The 18375-nt window shown below is 43.8% G+C and overlaps 1 protein-coding gene across 1 annotated transcript in view; it reads left to right on the top strand.

Annotated features, from left to right (window-relative positions):
• Positions 1–4915: 4915 nt before the first annotated feature.
• LOC121561477 (ankyrin-2-like) overlaps positions 4916–18375 on the top strand; it is a gene marked incomplete at both ends in the record, with an annotated part of 49425 nt that continues 35965 nt past the window's right edge. Inside the window, 4 exon segments of the mRNA XM_045220070.1 lie at positions 4916–5014; positions 15166–15264; positions 16703–16801; positions 17208–17294. Of these exon segments, the coding sequence (XP_045076005.1) occupies positions 4916–5014; positions 15166–15264; positions 16703–16801; positions 17208–17294 (384 nt within the window).

The raw sequence follows: 18375 nt of genomic DNA, 5'->3' as shown, positions 1-18375 counted from the left end.
TCTATTGGTTCCCATGGGGTAGTTATTGTGGTTCTATTGGTTCCATAGGGTGTTATTGTGGTTCTATTGGTTCCATAGGGTGTTATTGTGGTTCTATTGGTTCCATAGGGTGTTATTGTGGTTCTATTAGTTTCATATGGTGTTATTGTGGTTTTATTAGTTTCATAGGGTGTTATTGTGGTTCAATTGGTTCCATAGGGTGTTATTGTGGTTCTATTAGTTTCATAGGGTGTTATTGTGGTTGTATTAGTTTCATAGGGTGTTATTGTGGTTCTGTTGGTTCCATAGGGTGTTGTTGTGGTTCTATTGGTTCCATAAGGGTGTTATTGTGGTTCTATTGGTTCCATAGGGTGTTTTGTGGTTCTATTGGTTCCATAGGGTGTTATTGTGGTTATATTGGTTCCATAGGGTGTTGTGGTTCTATTGGTTCCATAGGGTGTTATTGTGGTTATATTGGTTCCATAGGGTGTTATTGTGGTTATATTGGTTCCATAGGGTGTTAATGTGGTTCTATTGGTTCCTTAGGGTGTTATTGTGGTTCTATTGGTTCCATAGGGTGTTAATGTGGTTCTATTGGTTCCATAGGGTGTTATTGTGGTTCTATTGGTTCCATGGGGTATTATTGTGGTTCCATAGGGTGTTATTGTGGTTCCATAGGGTGTTATTGTGGTTCCATAGGGTATAGGGTTCTGTTCATAGGGTTCTGTTGGTTGTATAGGGTGTTATTGGGGTTCTGTTGGTTGTATAGGGTGTTATTGTGGTTATGTTGGTTGTATAGGGTGTTATTGTGGTTCTGTTGGTTGTATAGGGTGTTATTGGGGTTCTGTTGGTTGTATAGGGTGTTATTGGGGTTCTGTTGGTTGTATAGGGTGTTATTGTGGTTCTGTTGGTTGTATAGGGTGTTATTGTGGTTCTGTTGGTTGTATAGGGTGTTATTGTGGTTCTATTGGTTCCATGGGGTGTTATTGTGGTTCTGTTGGTTCCATAGGGTGTTATTGGGGTGGTATTGGGGTGTTATTGGGGTGTTATTGGGGTGTTATTGGGGTGTTATTGGGGTGTTATTAAGTGTTATTGGGGTGTTATTAAAGGGGTGTTATTGTGGTTGTATAGGGTGTTATTGTGGTTCTGTTGGTTGTATAGGTGTTGGTTGTGATTCTGTTGGTTGTATAGGGTGTTATTGTGGTTCTGTTGGTTGTACAGGGTGTTATTGTGGTTCTATTGGTTCCATGGTGTTATTGTGGTTCTGTTGGTTCCATAGGGTGTTATTGGGGTGGTATTGGGGTGTTATTGGGGTGTTATTGGGGTGTTATTGGGGTGTTATTGGGGTGTTATTGGGGTGTTATTGGGGTGTTATTTGGGGTGTTATTGGGGTGTTATTAGGGTGTTATTTAGGGGTGTTATTGGGTGTTATTGAGGGTGTTATTGGGGTGTTATTGGGGTGTTATTGGGGTGTTATTGGGGTGTTATTTGGGGTGTTATTGGGGTGTTATTGGGGTGTTATTTGGGGTGTTATTGGGGTGTTATTGGGGTGTTATTGGGGTGTTATTGGGGTGTTATTGTGGTTGTATAGGGTGTTATTGTGGTTCTGTTGGTTCCATAGGGTGTTATTGGGGTGTTATTGGGGTGTTATTTTTGACCCAACCTGTGACTGTGACTCAGCTAAGATCTATTATTAGTTCTTAATAGACGACGCCCTGCAGTCTCCCTCCACAACCACACCTGGCTTCAAGTACTATTCAATACTAAGCCCTGCAGTCTCCCTCCACAACCACACCTGGCTTCAAGTACTATTCAATACTAAGCCCTGCAGTCTCCCTCCACAACCACACCTGGCTAAGTACTATTCAATACTAAGCCCTGCAGTCTCCCTCCACAACCACACCTGGCTTCAAGTACTATTCAATACTAAGCCCTGCAGTCTCCCTCCACAACCACACCTGGCTTCAAGTACTATTCAATACTAAGCCCTGCAGTCTTCCTCCACAACCACACCTGGCTTCAAGTACTATTCAATACTAAGCCCTGCAGTCTCCCTCCACAACCACACCTGGCCTAAGTACTATTCAATACTAAGCCCTGCAGCCTCCCTCCACAACCACCTGGCTTCAAGTACTATTCAATACTAAGCCCTGCAGTCTCCCTCCACAACCACACCTGGCTTCAAGTACTATTCAAAATCATTTAAAATACTAAGTATTTCTTGTAGATTAGTCCTAGTCCTTTTCTTAAAAGCACTTTCAGTAGATCATCTCTATGGAGAATGCTTTTTAGTCCAGGACTAGGCTTAATCTGTGTCTGGGAAACTGGCCCCAAGTGTTAAAAGGACTAGGACTAATCTGTAGGGACTGCCAGGTCCGTTACTGGAAACTCAGAAAACACCAGAGATATATTTGGTTGCACTCCATTTCTTGGTACAGAAATTACCAGGTATTTGAAACCTGATATTGAACTGCTGGCCAACGAAAGGGCACATGGTGTGTCACATGATCACGACTTCAGTTGACCTGACAGAGTGTTATCAGCTGAGGTTCATCTTTGCTCTTTTGAGCCTTCTAAGCGTGTGCTCTATCAAACTCTATGGCCCGTGGCCTCCTTTCGGAGACACACCTCCTCCTTCCAGGCACTCCACTCTAACACACACTTGGCCTGTCTGGAATGCAGGCTACGTTTCCCTTTTTTTAAGGGTTGACATTTTCAGAAAGCTTCTAAATATGTGTGTCCTAGATAGTCTCTGTGACAGTGCAGAAATCCCATGGCTCTTTGGCATTTGGACGACTCACTGTGTGTGTACGTGCGTGTGTACGTGCGTGTGTAGTGTGTGTAGTGTGTGTGTGTACGTGTGAGATGAGGAGCCACTGCCAAGATGAGGGGGGCTTTTGATTGGGTGGGTGGGGTGAACAGAGGAGGGGATAAGAGTATTGTATCACCTCTCCTTACTATAGAGCCAAAGAAGGCTCCAGGACCAGCCAGGAGGGACAGTAGCTCCTCTCTCAACCCGACTGAGAGAGCCCGCAGGGGGGCAGGAGGAGGCAGACAGGACCGTTAACATCCAAACCTCTGGAGCCAGGCAGGGGGGTAAGGGGAGCAGGGGGGAGGCCTGCACCGTGGTGCTTCATCTTTGGGAGCTGATTCATCTTTATTGGAGTACCAGACCAGAAGAAGAAGAGAGTACCAGACCAGAAGAAGAAGAGAGAGTACCAGACCAGAAGAAGAGAGAACCAGACCAGAAGAAGAAGAGAAAGTACCAGACCAGAAGAAGAAGAGAGAGTACCAGACCAGAAGAAGAAGAGAGTACCAGACCAGAAGAAGAAGAGAGAATAGAAGAGATAAATACTCTGGCTCTTAGAAGGAGGGATAGTCTGGTGTAGGAGGAGGAGGAGGAGGAGGAGGGCTGGGATTCCTCTCGCTCCTCTGGCTACACACAACAGGATGGAGGAAGACGAGGACGAGGTGATGTGTGTGTGTGTGTGTGTGTGTGTGTGTGTGTGTGTGTGTGTGTGTGTGTCGTCCTTTATAACAGCTGTATATTATCTTTGTCTTCGGTTATCAGTGGATGTACAGTAGCTGGCTACCTGAGCCGTGTTGACATCATGTGTGCATCCCGAATGTGACCCTGTTAAAACCTGTTGAGTTTACAACTGATCCCAGATCTGAGCGGGAATACTACAACATAGCTGTCAGGTTGAATTGGCTAAATGTCACGACGTTTGAGATTTAAACCAGAACTGAACAATAAGCCTATAGCCTACCCTATAGGCTCTAAAGGTTGGTTCATTTCAAGTTGAATTCATGTTTGTGGACAACTCTCAACAAAAATGTCAAACAGAATTGTATGTTGGAGTTTGTTATTCCTAATTCTGTGGTTGATAGGAGGTGTGCGTCCTGGTGAGGTGTTTCCATTTGTAGAAAGGGGTCACATTGGGGTTGTATTTCGAACTGATCTCTAGCCAGTCCCATAGAGATAGACTATATAAGACAATAAGATGTTATATTGGCATGGCCTGCCCTGTGTTGCCTCAGATCAATGATCTGAACGCCTTGGTTCTTGTGTTTATAACTGACCTCAGATCTGTGTTCCCTCTGAACAATGATCTGAACGCCTTGGTTCTTGTGTTTATAACTGACCTCAGATCTGTGTTTCCTGTTGTCTCATTGGTCTGTCTGAACGCCTGTTGTGTCCAATGATTCAGTTTTACTTGTTGACATCCGGTGCAAGGAAATCCTGGCGTGACCATTTCCGTTTTAAACTTTTTAAAGTTTTTGAATGGTCTTCAAGCGCAAAACGCACTAAAACAAAAACACAGTCAAAAATCTTAGAAGTGACCTGTGTTTGTTGTTGTCGAACGGGCTGAACGTCTTGGTTCTCATGTTTACATCTAACTGACTCAGGACGCGTCCCAAATGCCACTCTATGGGCCCTGGTCTAAAGGAGTGCACTATAAAGAAAACAAGGTGACATTTTGGCATTAGAGTTCTTATGTTTATATCACTGACCTGAGACCTGTGGTTCTTGTTATAGAACGGTCTGAATGCCTTAGTTCTTATGTTCATCAACTGACTCCAGGCCTGTCTCTCTCTGTTGTAGAACGGTCTGAATGCCTTATTGCTTATGTTTATCAACTGACTCCAGGCCTGTCTCTCTCTGTTGTAGAACGGTCTGAATGCCTTATTGCTTATGTTTATCAGCTGACTCCAGGCCTGTCTCTCTCTGTTGTAGAACGGTCTGAATGCCTTAGTGCTTATGTTTGCAAGCTGACCTGAGACCTGTGTTTCTCTGTTCCAGAACGGTCTGAATGCCTTAGTGCTTATGTTTATAAGCTGACCTGAGACCTGTGTTTCTCTGTTCCAGAACGGTCTGAATGCCTTAGTGCTTATGTTTATAAGCTGACCTGAGACCTGTGTTTCTCTGTTCCAGAACGGTCTGAATGCGTTGCACCTGGCAGCTAAGGAGGGCCACGAGGCCCTGGTGGAAGAACTACTGGAGAGAGGCTCCGCCGTTGACTCTGCTACTAAGGTACTGACTCTGCTACTAAGGTACTGACTCTGCTACTAAGGTACTGACTCTGCTACTAAGGTACTGACTCTGCTACTAAGGTACTGACTCCGCTACTAAGGTACTGACTCCGCTACTAAGGTACTGACTCTGCTACTAAGGTACTGACTCTGCTACTAAGGTACTGACTCTGCTACTAAGGTACTGACTCCGCTACTAAGGTACTGACTCTGCTACTAAGGTACTGACTCTGCTACTAAGGTACTGACTCTACACTAAGGTACTGACTCTGCTACCAAGGTACTGACTCTGCTACTAAGGTACTGACTCTGCTACTAAGGTACTGACTCTGCTACTAAGGTACTGACTCCGCTACTAAGGTACTGACTCCGCTACTAAGGTACTGACTCTGCTACTAAGGTACTGACTCTGCTACTAAGGTACTGACTCTGCTACTAAGGTACTGACTCTGCTACCAAGGTACTGACTCTGCTACTAAGGTACTGACTCTGCTACTAAGGTACTGACTCTGCTACTAAGGTACTGACTCTGCTACTAAGGTACTGACTCTGCTACTAAGGTACTGACTCCGCTACTAAGGTACTGACTCTGCTACTAAGGTACTGACTCTGCTACCAAGGTACTGACTCTGCTACCAAGGTACTGACTCTGCTACTAAGGTACTGACTCTGCTACTAAGGTACTGACTCAGCTACTAAGGTACTGACTCTGCTACTAAGGTACTGACTCTGCTACTAAGGTACTGACTCCGCTACTAAGGTACTGACTCACGCTACTAAGGTACTGACTCCGCTACTAAGGTACTGACTCTGCTACTAAGGGACTCTCACAGGGACTCTGCTACTAAGGTACTGACTCCGCTACTAAGGTACTGACTCCGCTACTAAGGTACTGACTCCGCTACTAAGGTACTGACTCACGCTACTAAGGTACTGACTCTCTGCTACTAAGGTACTGACTCTGCTACTAAGGTACTGACTCCGCTACTAAGGTACTGACTCCGCTACTAAGGTACTGACTCTGCTACTAAGGTACCGACTCTGCTACTAAGGTACTGACTCTGCTACTAAGGTACTGACTCCGCTACTAAGGTACTGACTCCGCTACTAAGGTACTGACTCCGCTACTAAGGTACTGACTCTGCTACTAAGGTACTGACTCTGCTACTAAGGTACTGACTCTGCTACTAAGGTACTGACTCTGCTACTAAGGTACTGACTCCGCTACTAAGGTACTGACTCCGCTACTAAGGTACTGACTCCGCTACTAAGGTACTGACTCCGCTACTAAGGTACTGACTCCGCTACTAAGAGTACTGACTCCCTTCACTAAAGTACTGACTCCGCTACTAAGGTACTGACTCTGCTACTAAGGTACTGACTCTGCTACTAAGGTACTGACTCTGCTACTAAGGTACTGACTCTGCTACTAAGGTACTGTAGCTAGCTTCCATACATTTCAGGGTTGGCGTCGATTCGATTTGAAGTTTTGAACCGAAATTCCAATTGAATAATAAATAAAAAAATGACATCTATTTTCAATAACTTTTCAATAACCTGAAGCTATTTATGACATTTATTTTTACAAGTTCAAATTTACCCCATCCGATGTTCCCTCTAAGCTGAGCGTGGGCGTGCAGCTCCCCCGGGACTGCCGCGCAGAATAAATATCAGTACGAGATCGAACTTCACTCAACTTTAAAAAAAAAGTTTTCCCTGTTAGTTAATACTATCAACGTTTCCCTTTACTGTGGGAATTGTGATCGAATCAATGCAATATTAGCCACTTTCAAAGCAACATACCGAAACAAAATGAACTATGCAAGACTTAGTATGCAAAACTAACTATGCAAGAGATTTTGTTGTAGGCAGAACGCATCGGAGTAGGATTCTATTGCATTGACAGGCACAACTCATCACCATACTCTACACAGACCGGTGTGCTATAACCAATCAGAGCTGCAGTAGGCCTATATGCAAATAGAACATTGCCATATATGGATCTGTGCCATTCACTTTGAACTGGACTGTGTTTACAGCATGAGCGGTCGTGAGTAGATGCGCTTGTTTTGAGATCAAAGCGAGAGCTGCACGTAGCGACGTGAGCACATTTTGTTATTAGCCCAGTTATAGATAATTTGTAGTCAGCAATGGGGGAGTGATTGCTTCATACAAGAGCACAAAACTTGTGCATTTCTAGACATCTTTGAAAAGCGAGTCAGATAAAGAGCTTATTTTGACTTAAAGGGGCAGTGTTGTATTTTGAGACAGGCTTGAATAAGCTAAGTAGCCAATAGGCAGAGGGCAGCATAATTTGTCTGATTCTATTTAAAAATGGTATGGGAATAATGATGCATTGTATTTTGTAAAGTGGTTTCTTGCATCAAACAACACAACCGCATTTTCAGTCACCTCCTTGTGTGAAGGACACAGGTTAATGTCAAGCCCTGCATGTTTTTTTCAAAAGTGTGCCTACCTTGAACAGCACACATTGGCTGCTACCGTAGGCTGAACGATAGAACAGCTATTTCCATGTTAAAATGTTATGGGATGCATTTTTGTTTTTTGATGGTAGGCCACTCTGGTAGGCCTACATTATGATCAAATAGCCACAGTAGCCTACTTGGCCACTGTTAATAATAATAATAATAATAATATGCCATTTAGCAGACGCTTTTATCCAAAGCGACTTACAGTCATGTGTGCATAAATTTTTACGTATGGGTGGTCCCGGGGATCGAACCCACTACCCTGGCGTTACAAGCGCCATGCTCTACCAATTGAGCTACAGAGGACCACAAATTTAAAACTGTAACTTAAAGCGGCTACAGCCTCAATGTTCACAGTAAACGCGCGCCGGAAGTGACAACTGGATTTTCACAACGTTCAAGTTTGCGCTCAGCAGACCTAAACTTTCCTCAGGGTCTAAATGTTTTTATGGGAAAACATTGACCCCCCCAACCTTTACACATTAGTAGTAGATTGAATTGGGGAGGTGGAGAGGTGGGGAGAGAGAGAGGAATTTGAAAACAGTGTGCAGTCACAGCAGCAAGATTTGTGGTCCGTTGCCATGAGAAAAGGGCAACCAGTGGAGCACAAACAACATTGTAAGGAGGGAGGGAGGGAGGGACGGAGGATGAAAGCAGAATATCGGTGTCTCTAAAGTCTAAATCACTGCTAGGAATCCCACTCCTTCTGGGTGTTGAGAGAGAGAGAGAGAGAGAGAGAGAGAGAGAGAGAGAGAGAGAGAGAGAGAGAGAGAGAGAGAGACGGACAGAGACAGAGAGAGAGACAGAGAGAGAGAGAGAGAGAGAGAGAGAGAGAGAGAGAGAGAGAGAGAGAGAGAGAGAGAGAGATAGAGAGACAGAGAGAGAGAGAGAGAGAGAGCAGAGGGAGAGAGAGAGAGAGAGAGAGAGAGAGAGAGAGAGAGAGAGAGAGAGAGAGAGAGAAAGACAGAGAGAGAGAGAGAGAGAGACAGAGAGAGACGATAGGAGAGAGAGACAGAGAGAGAGAGAGAGAGAGAGAGAGAGCGAGAGAGAGAGAGAGAGAGAGGATGGACAGAGAGAGAGAGAGAGAGAGAGAGAGAGAGAGAGAGAGAGAGAGAGAGAGAGAGAGAAAGACAGAGAGAGAGAGAGAGAGAGAGAGAGAGAGAGAGAGAGAGAGAGAGAGAGAGAGAGAGAGAGATGACAGAGAGAGAGAGAGAGAGACAGAGAGAGAGAGAGAGAGAAGACAGAGAGAGAGAGAGAGAGAGAGAGACGAGAGAGAGGAGAGAGAGAGAGAGAGAGAGAGAGAGAGAGAGAGAGAGAGAGAGAGAGAGAGAGAGAGGAGAGCGAGAGAGAGAGGAGGAGATGGACAGAGAGAGAGAGAGAGAGAGAGAGAGAGAGAGAGAGAGAGAGAGAGAGAGAGAGAGAGAGAGAGAGAGAGAGAGATGGACAGAGAGAGAGAGAGAGAGAGAGAGAGAGAGAGAGAGAGAGAGAGAGAGAGAGAGAAGACAGAGAGAGAGAGAGAGAGAGAGAGAGAGAGAGAGAGAGAGAGAGAGAGAGAGAGATGGACAGAGAGAGAGGAGGAGACAGAGAGAGAGAGAGAGAGAGAGAGAGAGAGGTATTGAAGTGTCAGTTCCCTGGCAGGGTGTGTGTTATCTGACACGGTGGGGTTCTCATGACGGGCACGCTTACGCCTCAACTACCGTAAACAACCTCCTGGGAATCTCTCACCACCCTTCGCCTCTCGCTCTCCTTACCCCCTCGTCTCTCAGCCCCCAGCCCCCTCACTCCTTACCCTGCACTCGGTTCCATCCCCACTGGGGCCATCCAAACAAAAATGTATGCACACGCTACTGTTAGTCTCTTTGGATACAAAACGTCTGCTAGATGGCATATAGGCTTATTATTGTTTTATTGCTCCATGCCTCTGATTCCCACGCCTCTCACCCATCAATAAATTAGCAGCCAGATCTTTACTGACACTTCTAGTGATGTCATTGAGAAGTTATCTGACATGTTATTGATGAGTTATCTGGCAGGTTATTGAGGAGTTGGTACTCCTGAGTGGCGCAGTGGTCTAAGGCACTGCATCGCATCGCAGTGCTAACTGTGCCACTAGAGATCCTGGTTCGAATCCAGGCTCTGTCGCAGCCGGCCGCGACCGGGGAGACTCATGGGCGGCGCACAATTGGTCCAGGGTAGGGGAGAGGGAATGGCCGGCAGGGATGTAGCTCAGTTGATAGAGCATGGCGTTTGCAACGCCAGGGTTGTGGGTTCGATTCCACGGGGCAGTATAAAAATATATATATATATATGTATTCACTAACTGTAAGTCGCTCTGGATAAGAGCGTCTGCTAAATGACTAAAAATGTTTAAAAAAACGAGTATTCTGACATGTTATTGGGGAGTTATCTGACATGTTATTGAGGAGTTATCTGACATGTTATTGAGGAGTTATCTGACATGTTATTGAGGAGTTATCTGACATGTTATTGAGGAGTTATCTGAAATGTTATTTGAGATGTTATTGAGGAGTTATCTGACATGTTACTAACATGTTATTTGACATGTTATTGGGGAGTTATCTGACATGTTATTGAGGAGTTATCTGACATGTTACTGAGGAGTTATCTGACATGTCATTTAGGAGTTATCTGACATGTTATTTGACATGTTATCTGACATGTTATTGAGGAGTACTCTGATATGTTATTGAGGAGTTATCTGACATGTTATTGAGGAGTTATCTGAAATGTTATTTGAGATGTTATTGAGGGGTTATCTGACATGTTACTGACATGTTATTTGACATGTTATTGAGGAGTTATCTGACATGTTATTGAGGAGTTATCTGACATGTTACTGAGGAGATATCTGACATGTTATTGAGGAGTTATCTGACATGTCATTTAGGAGTTATCTGACATGTTATTTGACATGTTATCTGACATGTTATTGAGGAGTTATCTGACATGTTATTGAGGAGTACTCTGACATGTTATTGAGGAGTTATCTGACATGTTATTGAGGAGTTATCTGACATGTCATTTAGGAGTTATCTGACATGTTATTGAGGAGTTATCTGACATGTTATTTGACATGTTATTGAGGAGTTATCTGACAAGTTACTGAGGAGTTATCTGACATGTCATTTAGGAGTTATCTGACATGTCATTTAGGAGTTATCTGACATGTTATTTGACATGTTATTTGACATGTTATTGAGAAGTTATCTGACAAGTTATCGAGGAGTTATCTGACATGTTACTGAGGAGTTATCTGACATGTTATTGAGGAGTAATCTGACATGTTATTGAGGAGTTATCTGACATGTTATTGAGGAGTAATCTGACATGTTATTGAGGAGTTATCTGACATGACAGGTGGTCCTCTGTAGCTCAGCTGGTAGAGCACGGCGCTTGTAACGCCAAGGTAGTGGGTTCGATCCCCGGGACCACCCATACACAAAAAGAAATGTATGCACGCATGACTGTAAGTCGCTTTGGATAAAAGCGTCTGCTAAATGGCATATTATATTATTATTATATGTTATTGATGAGTTATCTGACATATCATTTAGGAGTTATCTGACATGTTATTGAGGAGTTATCTGACATGTTATTGAGGAGTTATCTGACATGTTATTGAGGAGTTATCTGACATATCATTTAGGAGTTATCTGACATGTTATTGAGGAGTTATCTGACATGTTATTTGACATGTTATTGAGGAGTGATCTGACATGTTACTGATGAGTTATCTGACATGTTATTGAGGAGTTATCTGACATGTTACTGAGGAGTTATCTGACATGTTATTGAGGAGTTATCTGACATGTTATTTGACATGTAATTGAGGAGTTATTGGACATGTTATTGAGGAGTTATCTGACATGTTATTGAGGAGGTATCTGACATGATATTGAGGAGTTATTTAATATGTTATTTGACATGTTATTGAGGAGTTATCTGACAAGTTATTGAGGAGTTATCTGACATGTTATTGAGGAGTTTTCTGACATGATATTGAGGAGTTATCTGACATGTTACTGAGGAGTTATCTGACATGTTACTTAGGAGTTATCTGACATGTTACTGAGGGAGTTATCTGACATGTTATTGAGGAGTTATCTGACATGATATTGAGGGAGTTATCTGACATGTTATTTGACATGTTATTGAGGAGTTATCTGACATGTTACTGAGGAGTTATCTGACATGTCATTTAGGAGTTATCTGACATGTTATTGAGGAGAGTTCTGACATGTTATTTGACATGTTATTGAGGTGTTATCTGACATGTTATTGAGGAGTTATCTGACATGTTACTGAGGAGTTATCTGACGTTACTGAGGAATTATCTGATATATTATTTTACATGTTATTGAGGAGTTATCTGACATATTACTGAGGAGTTATCTGACATGTTACTGAGTAGTTATCTGACATGTTGTTGAGGACTTATCTGACGTTACTTAGGAGTTATCTGACATGTTATTGAGGAGTTATCTGACATGTTATTTAGGAGTTATCTGACATATTATTTGACATGTTACTGAGGAGTTATCTGACATGTTATTGAGGAGTTATCTGACGTTACTGAGGAATTATCTGATATATTATTTTACATGTTATTGAGGAGTTATCTGACATATTACTGAGGAGTTATCTGACATGTTACTGAGTAGTTATCTGACATGTTGTTGAGGACTTATCTGACATGTTACTTAGGAGTTATCTGACATGTTATTGAGGAGTTATCTGACATATTATTTGACATGTTACTGAGGAGTTATCTGACATGCTATTGAGAAGTTATCTGACATGTTATCTGACATGCTATTGAGGAGTTATCTGACATGCTATTGAGGAGTTATCTGACATGTTATCTGACATGTTTTTGAGGAGTTATCTGACATGTTATTGAGGAGTTATCTGACATGTTATTGAGGAGTTATCTGACATGTCATTTAGGAGTTATCTGACATGTTATTGAGGAGTTATCTGACATGTTATTTGACATGTTATTGAGGAGTTATCTGACATGTTACTGAGGAGTTATCTGACATGTCATTTAGGAGTTATCTGACATGTTATTGAGGAGAGTTCTGACATGTTATTTGACATGTTATTGAGGAGTTATCTGACATGTTATTGAGGAGTTATCTGACATGTTACTGAGGAGTTATCTGAGGTTACTGAGGAGTTATCTGATATATTATTTTACATGTTATTGAGGAGTTATCTGACATATTACTGAGGAGTTATCTGACATGTTACTGAGTAGTTATCTGACATGTTATTGAGGAGTTATCTGACATGTCATTTAGGAGTTATCTGACATGTTATTTAGGAGTTATCTGACATGTTATTTGACATGTTACTGAGGAGTTATCTGACATGCTATTGAGGAGTTATCTGACATGTTATCTGACATGCTATTGAGGAGTTATCTGACATGTTATCTGACATGTTTTTGAGGAGTTATCTGACATGTTATCTGACATGCTATTGAAGAGTTATCTGACATGTTATCTGACATGTTTTTGAGGAGTTATCTGACATGCTATTGAGGAGTTATCTGACATGTTATCTGACATGTTTTTGAGGAATTATTTGACATGCTATTGAGGAATTATCTGACATGTTATATAGGAGTTATCTGACATGTTATTTGATATGTTACTGAGGAGTTATCTGACATGCTATTGAGGAGTTATCTTACATGTTATCTGACATGCTATTGAGGAGTTATCTGACATGTTATCTGACATGTTTTTGAGGAGTTATCTGACATGTTATCTGACATGCTATTGAAGAGTTATCTGACATGTTATCTGACATGTTTTTGAGGAGTTATCTGACATGCTATTGAGGAGTTATCTGACATGTTATCTGACATGTTTTTGAGGAGTTATCTGACATGCTATTGAGGAGTTATCTGACATGTTATTTAGGAGTTATCTGACATGTTATTTGACATGTTACTGAGGAGTTATCTGACATGTTACTGAGTAGTTATCTGACATGTTATTGAGGAGTTATCTGACATGTCATTTAGGAGTTATCTGACATGTTATTTAGGAGTTATCTGACATGTTATTTGACATGTTACTGAGGAGTTATCTGACATGCTATTGAGGAGTTATCTGACATGTTATCTGACATGCTATTGAGGAGTTATCTGACATGTTATCTGACATGTTTTTGAGGAGTTATCTGACATGTTATCTGACATGCTATTGAAGAGTTATCTGACATGTTATCTGACATGTTTTTGAGGAGTTATCTGACATGCTATTGAGGAGTTATCTGACATGTTATCTGACATGTTTTTGAGGAGTTATCTGACATGCTATTGAGGAGTTATCTGACATGTTATCTGACATGTTTTTGAGGAGTTATCTGACATGCTATTGAGGAGTTATCTGACATGCTATTGAGGAGTTATCTGACATGTTATCTGACATGTTTTTGAGGAGTTATCTGACATGTCATTGAGGAGTTATCTGACATGTTATCTGACATGTTTTTGAGGAGTTATCTGACATGTTATTGAGGAGTTATCTGACATGTTATCTGACATGTTATTGAGGAGTTATCTGACATGTTATTGAGGAGTTATCTGACATGTTATTGAGGAGTTATCTGATATGTTATTGAGGAGTTTTCTGACATGTTATCTGACATGTTATTGAGGAGTTATCTGACATGTTATTGTTTATATAAGGATGTGGATCAAATGGCACCCTAATACCTACATTGTGCACTACTTTTGACCAGAGCTCTATGACCTTTAAACAGGTGACTGGTAAAGGTGTTAACCTAGAGGCTACGCTGTTCACACCAATAGGGAACAGAGTGCCACCTAAGATGTTAACCAGCTGGGCTAACTGTCCTATCCTAATGCTCTCCTCCCTGCAGAAAGGGAACACAGCCCTGTTCACACCAATAGGGAACAGAGTGCCACCTAAGATGTTAACCAGCTGGGCTAACCGTCCTATCCTAATGCTCCCCTCCCTGCAGAAAGGGAACACAGCCCTGTTCACACCAATAGGGAACAGAGTGCCACCTAAGATGTTAACCAGCTGGGCTAACCGTCCCTATCCTAATGCTCCCTCCCTGCAGAAAGGGGAACACAGCCCTGTTCACACCAATAGGAACAGAGTGCCACCTAAGATGTTAACCAGCTGGGCTAACCGTCCTATCCTAATGCTCCCTCCCTGCAGAAAGGGAACACAGCCCTGTTCACACCAATAGGGAACAGAGTGCCACCTAAGATGTTAAACCAGCTGGGCTACACCGTCCTATCCTAATGCTCTCTCCCTGCAGAAAGGGAACACAGCCCTGTTTAACCAGCTGGGCTAACCGTCCTATCCTAATGCTCCCCTCCCTGCAGAAAGGGAACACAGCCCTGTTCACACCAATAGGGAACAGAGTGCCACCTAAGATGTTAACCAGCTGGGCTAACCGGCCCTATCCTAATGCTCCCTCCCTGCAGAAAGGGAACACAGCCCTGTTCACACCAATAGGGAACAGAGTGCCACCTAAGATGTTAACCAGCTGGGCTAACCGTCCTATCCTAATGCTCTCTCCCTGCAGAAAGGGAACACAGCCCTGTTTAACCAGCTGGGCTAACCGTCCTATCCTAATGCTCTCCTCCCTGCAGAAAGGGAACACAGCCCTTCACATCGCCTCACTGGCAGGACAGAAGGAAGTAGCTAGACTGCTGCTGAAGAGAGGAGCCGACATCAACGCCCAATCACAGGTCAGACAGACATAATTCATGATGCTCCTATAGGCTGTGACCCCAGTCTCTATTTGGGATACTGACATAGACCCTGTATAATACTACCAGTCTCTATTTGGGATACTGATATAGACCCTGTATAATACTACCAGTCTCTATTTGGGATACTGACATAGACCCTGTATAATACTACCAGTCTCTATTTGGGATACTGACATAGACCCTGTATAATACTACCAGTCTCTATTTGGGATACTGACATAGACCCTGTATAATACTACTAGTCTCTATTTGGGATACTGACATAGACCCTGTATAATACTACCAGTCTCTATTTGGGATACTGATATAGACCCTGTATAATACTACCAGTCTCTATTTGGGATACTGCCATAGACCCTGTATAATACTACCAGTCTCTATTTGGGATACTGATATAGACCCTGTATAATACTACCAGTCTCTATTTGGGATACTGACATAGACCCTGTATAATACTACCAGTCTCTATTTGGGATACTGATATAGACCCTGTATAATACTACCAGTCTCTATTTGGGATACTGATATAGACCCTGTATAATACTACCAGTCTCTATTTGGGATACTGATATAGACCCTGTATAATACTACCAGTCTCTGTTTGGGATACTGATATAGACCCTGTATAATACTACCAGTCTCTATTTGGGATACTGATATAGACCCTGTATAATACTACTGGTCTCTATTTGGGATACTGACATAGACCCTGTATAATACTACCAGTCTCTATTTGGGATACTGATATAGACCCTGTATAACACTACCAGTCTCTATTTGGGATACTGATATAGACCCTGTATAATACTACCGGTCTCCATTTGTACATTAAAGTGTATCTTTGAACACTGACTGTAAGTCTCTCTGGATCAGTGTCTGCTAAATGACCTGCTAATGGAACATGGAACAGGTAACATACAGCCTCAGTAACCGTGTGTGTGTGTATGTGTGTGTGTGTACTTGCGTGTTGTGTGTGTGTGTTGTGTTTGTGTGTTTGTGTGTGTGTGTGTGTGTGTGTGCGCGTGTGCGTGTGTGTTTGTGTGTGTGTGTACTTGTTTGTGTGTGTGTGTGTGTGTGTGTGTGTGTGTACTTGTGTGTGTGTGTGTGTGTGTGTGTGTGTGTGTGTGTGGTTGTACTTGTTTGTGTGTGTGTGTGTGTGTGTGTGTGTGTGTGTGTGTGTGTGTGTGTGTGTGTGTGTGTGTGTGTGTGTGTGTGTGTGTGTGTGTGTACTTGTGTGTTTGTGTGTGTGTGTGTGTGTGTGTGTGTGTGTGTGTGTGTGTGTGTGTGTGTGTGTGTGTGTGTGTGTGTGCGTGCGTGCGTGCGTGCGTCGCGTGCGTGCGTGCGTGCGTGCGTGCGTGCGTGCGTGCATGCGTGTGTGTGTGTGTGTGTGTGTGTTTGTACGGTTCTCCTCCAGAATGGCTTCACTCCTCTCTACATGGCAGCTCAGGAGAATCACCTGGAGGTGGTCAGGTACCTGCTGGAGAATGGAGGGAACCAGAGCACTGCTACTGAGGTAGGTGTGTGTGTGTGTGTCAAGATTTGTGAATTTGTTTTTCTGTGTATATATTGTCTGTCTATCTGTCTGTTTATCTGTCTATCTGTCTGTCTCTCTAGAGTCTAATCTACTGCCTCAGTGTTTGGATGTACCTAACACACACCTCTCTCTCCCCTCTCTCTCTCTCTCTCTCTCTCTCTCTCTCTCTCTCTCTCTCTCTCTCTCTCTCTCTCTCTCTCTCTCTCTCTCTCTCTCTCTCTCTCTCTCTCTCTCTCCCTCTCTCCCTCTCATCCCCTCCCCCCTCCTCTCCTCCCCTCCCCCTCTGTTCCCCTCTCCTCTCTCCTTTCCTCTCCCCCCGTTCCCCCTCTCCTCTCTCCCCCCTATCCTCCCTCTCCTCCTCTCCTTCCCTCTCCTCCTCCTGTAGGATGGGTTCACCCCCCTGGCCATAGCCTTGCAGCAGTGTCATAACCAGGTGGTCTCCCTCCTCCTGGAACATGACACCAAGGGCAAGGTAATAATATTACAATGTATTGTACAATGTCTTTCTCCAACCTCTCCTCTGGGACCCTCAGCCGTTCCACGTCTTTCTCCAACCTCTTCTCTGGGACCCTAAGCCGTTCCATGTCTTTCTCCAACCTCTCCTCTGGGACCCTCAGCCGTTCCACGTCTTTCTCCAACCTCTCCTCTGGGACCCTCAGCCGTTCCATGTCTTTCTCCAACCTCTTCTCTGGGATCCTCAGCCGTTCCATGTCTTTCTCCAACCTCTCCTCTGGGACCCTCAGCCGTTCCATGTCTTTCTCCAACCTCTCCTCTGGGACCCTCAGCCATTCCATGTCTTTCTCCAACCTCTCCTCTGGGACCCTCAGCCGTTCCACGTCTTTCTCCAACCTCTCCCTGGGACCCTCAGCCGTTCCACGTCTTCTCTCAACCTCTTCTCTGGGACCCTCAGCCGTTCCATGTCTTTCTCAACCTCTCCCTCTGGGACCCTCAGCCGTTCCACGTCTTTCTCCAACCTCTCCTCTGGGACCCTCAGCCGTTCCATGTCTTTCTCCAACCTCTTCTCTGGGATCCTCAGCCGTTCCATGTCTTTCTCCAACCTCTCCTCTGGGACCCTCAGCCGTTCCATGTCTTTCTCCAACCTCTCCTCTGGGACCCTCAGCCATTCCATGTCTTTCTCCAACCTCTCCTCTGGGACCCTCAGCCGTTCCATGTCTTTCTCCAACCTCTCCTCTGGGACCCTCAGCCGTTCCATGTCTTTCTCCAACCTCTCCTCTGGGACCCTCAGCCGTTCCATGTCTTTCTACAACCTCTCCTCTGGGACCCTCAGCCGTTCCACGTCTTTCTCCAACTTCTCCTCTGGGACCCTCAGCCGTTCCATGTCTTTCTCCAACCTCTCCTCTGGGACCCAGATTCCGTTCCACGTATTTGATCTATTCCACAGCTAGCACAGCTGATTCAACTGGTCAACTAATCATCAAGTCCTTGACGAGGTGAATCAGCTGAGACAGTTCAGGGCTACAACAACATGGTGAAACGTCTGGGGGTCTCTGAGGAGAGGGTTGAGAGGCACTTCTTGAAGGGACCACAATGGA

The sequence above is a fragment of the Coregonus clupeaformis genome, unplaced genomic scaffold (assembly GCF_020615455.1).
Source record: "Coregonus clupeaformis isolate EN_2021a unplaced genomic scaffold, ASM2061545v1 scaf3098, whole genome shotgun sequence".
Taxonomy (NCBI): Eukaryota; Metazoa; Chordata; class Actinopteri; order Salmoniformes; family Salmonidae; genus Coregonus; species Coregonus clupeaformis.
This window is presented reverse-complemented; position numbering and strand designations above follow the sequence as displayed.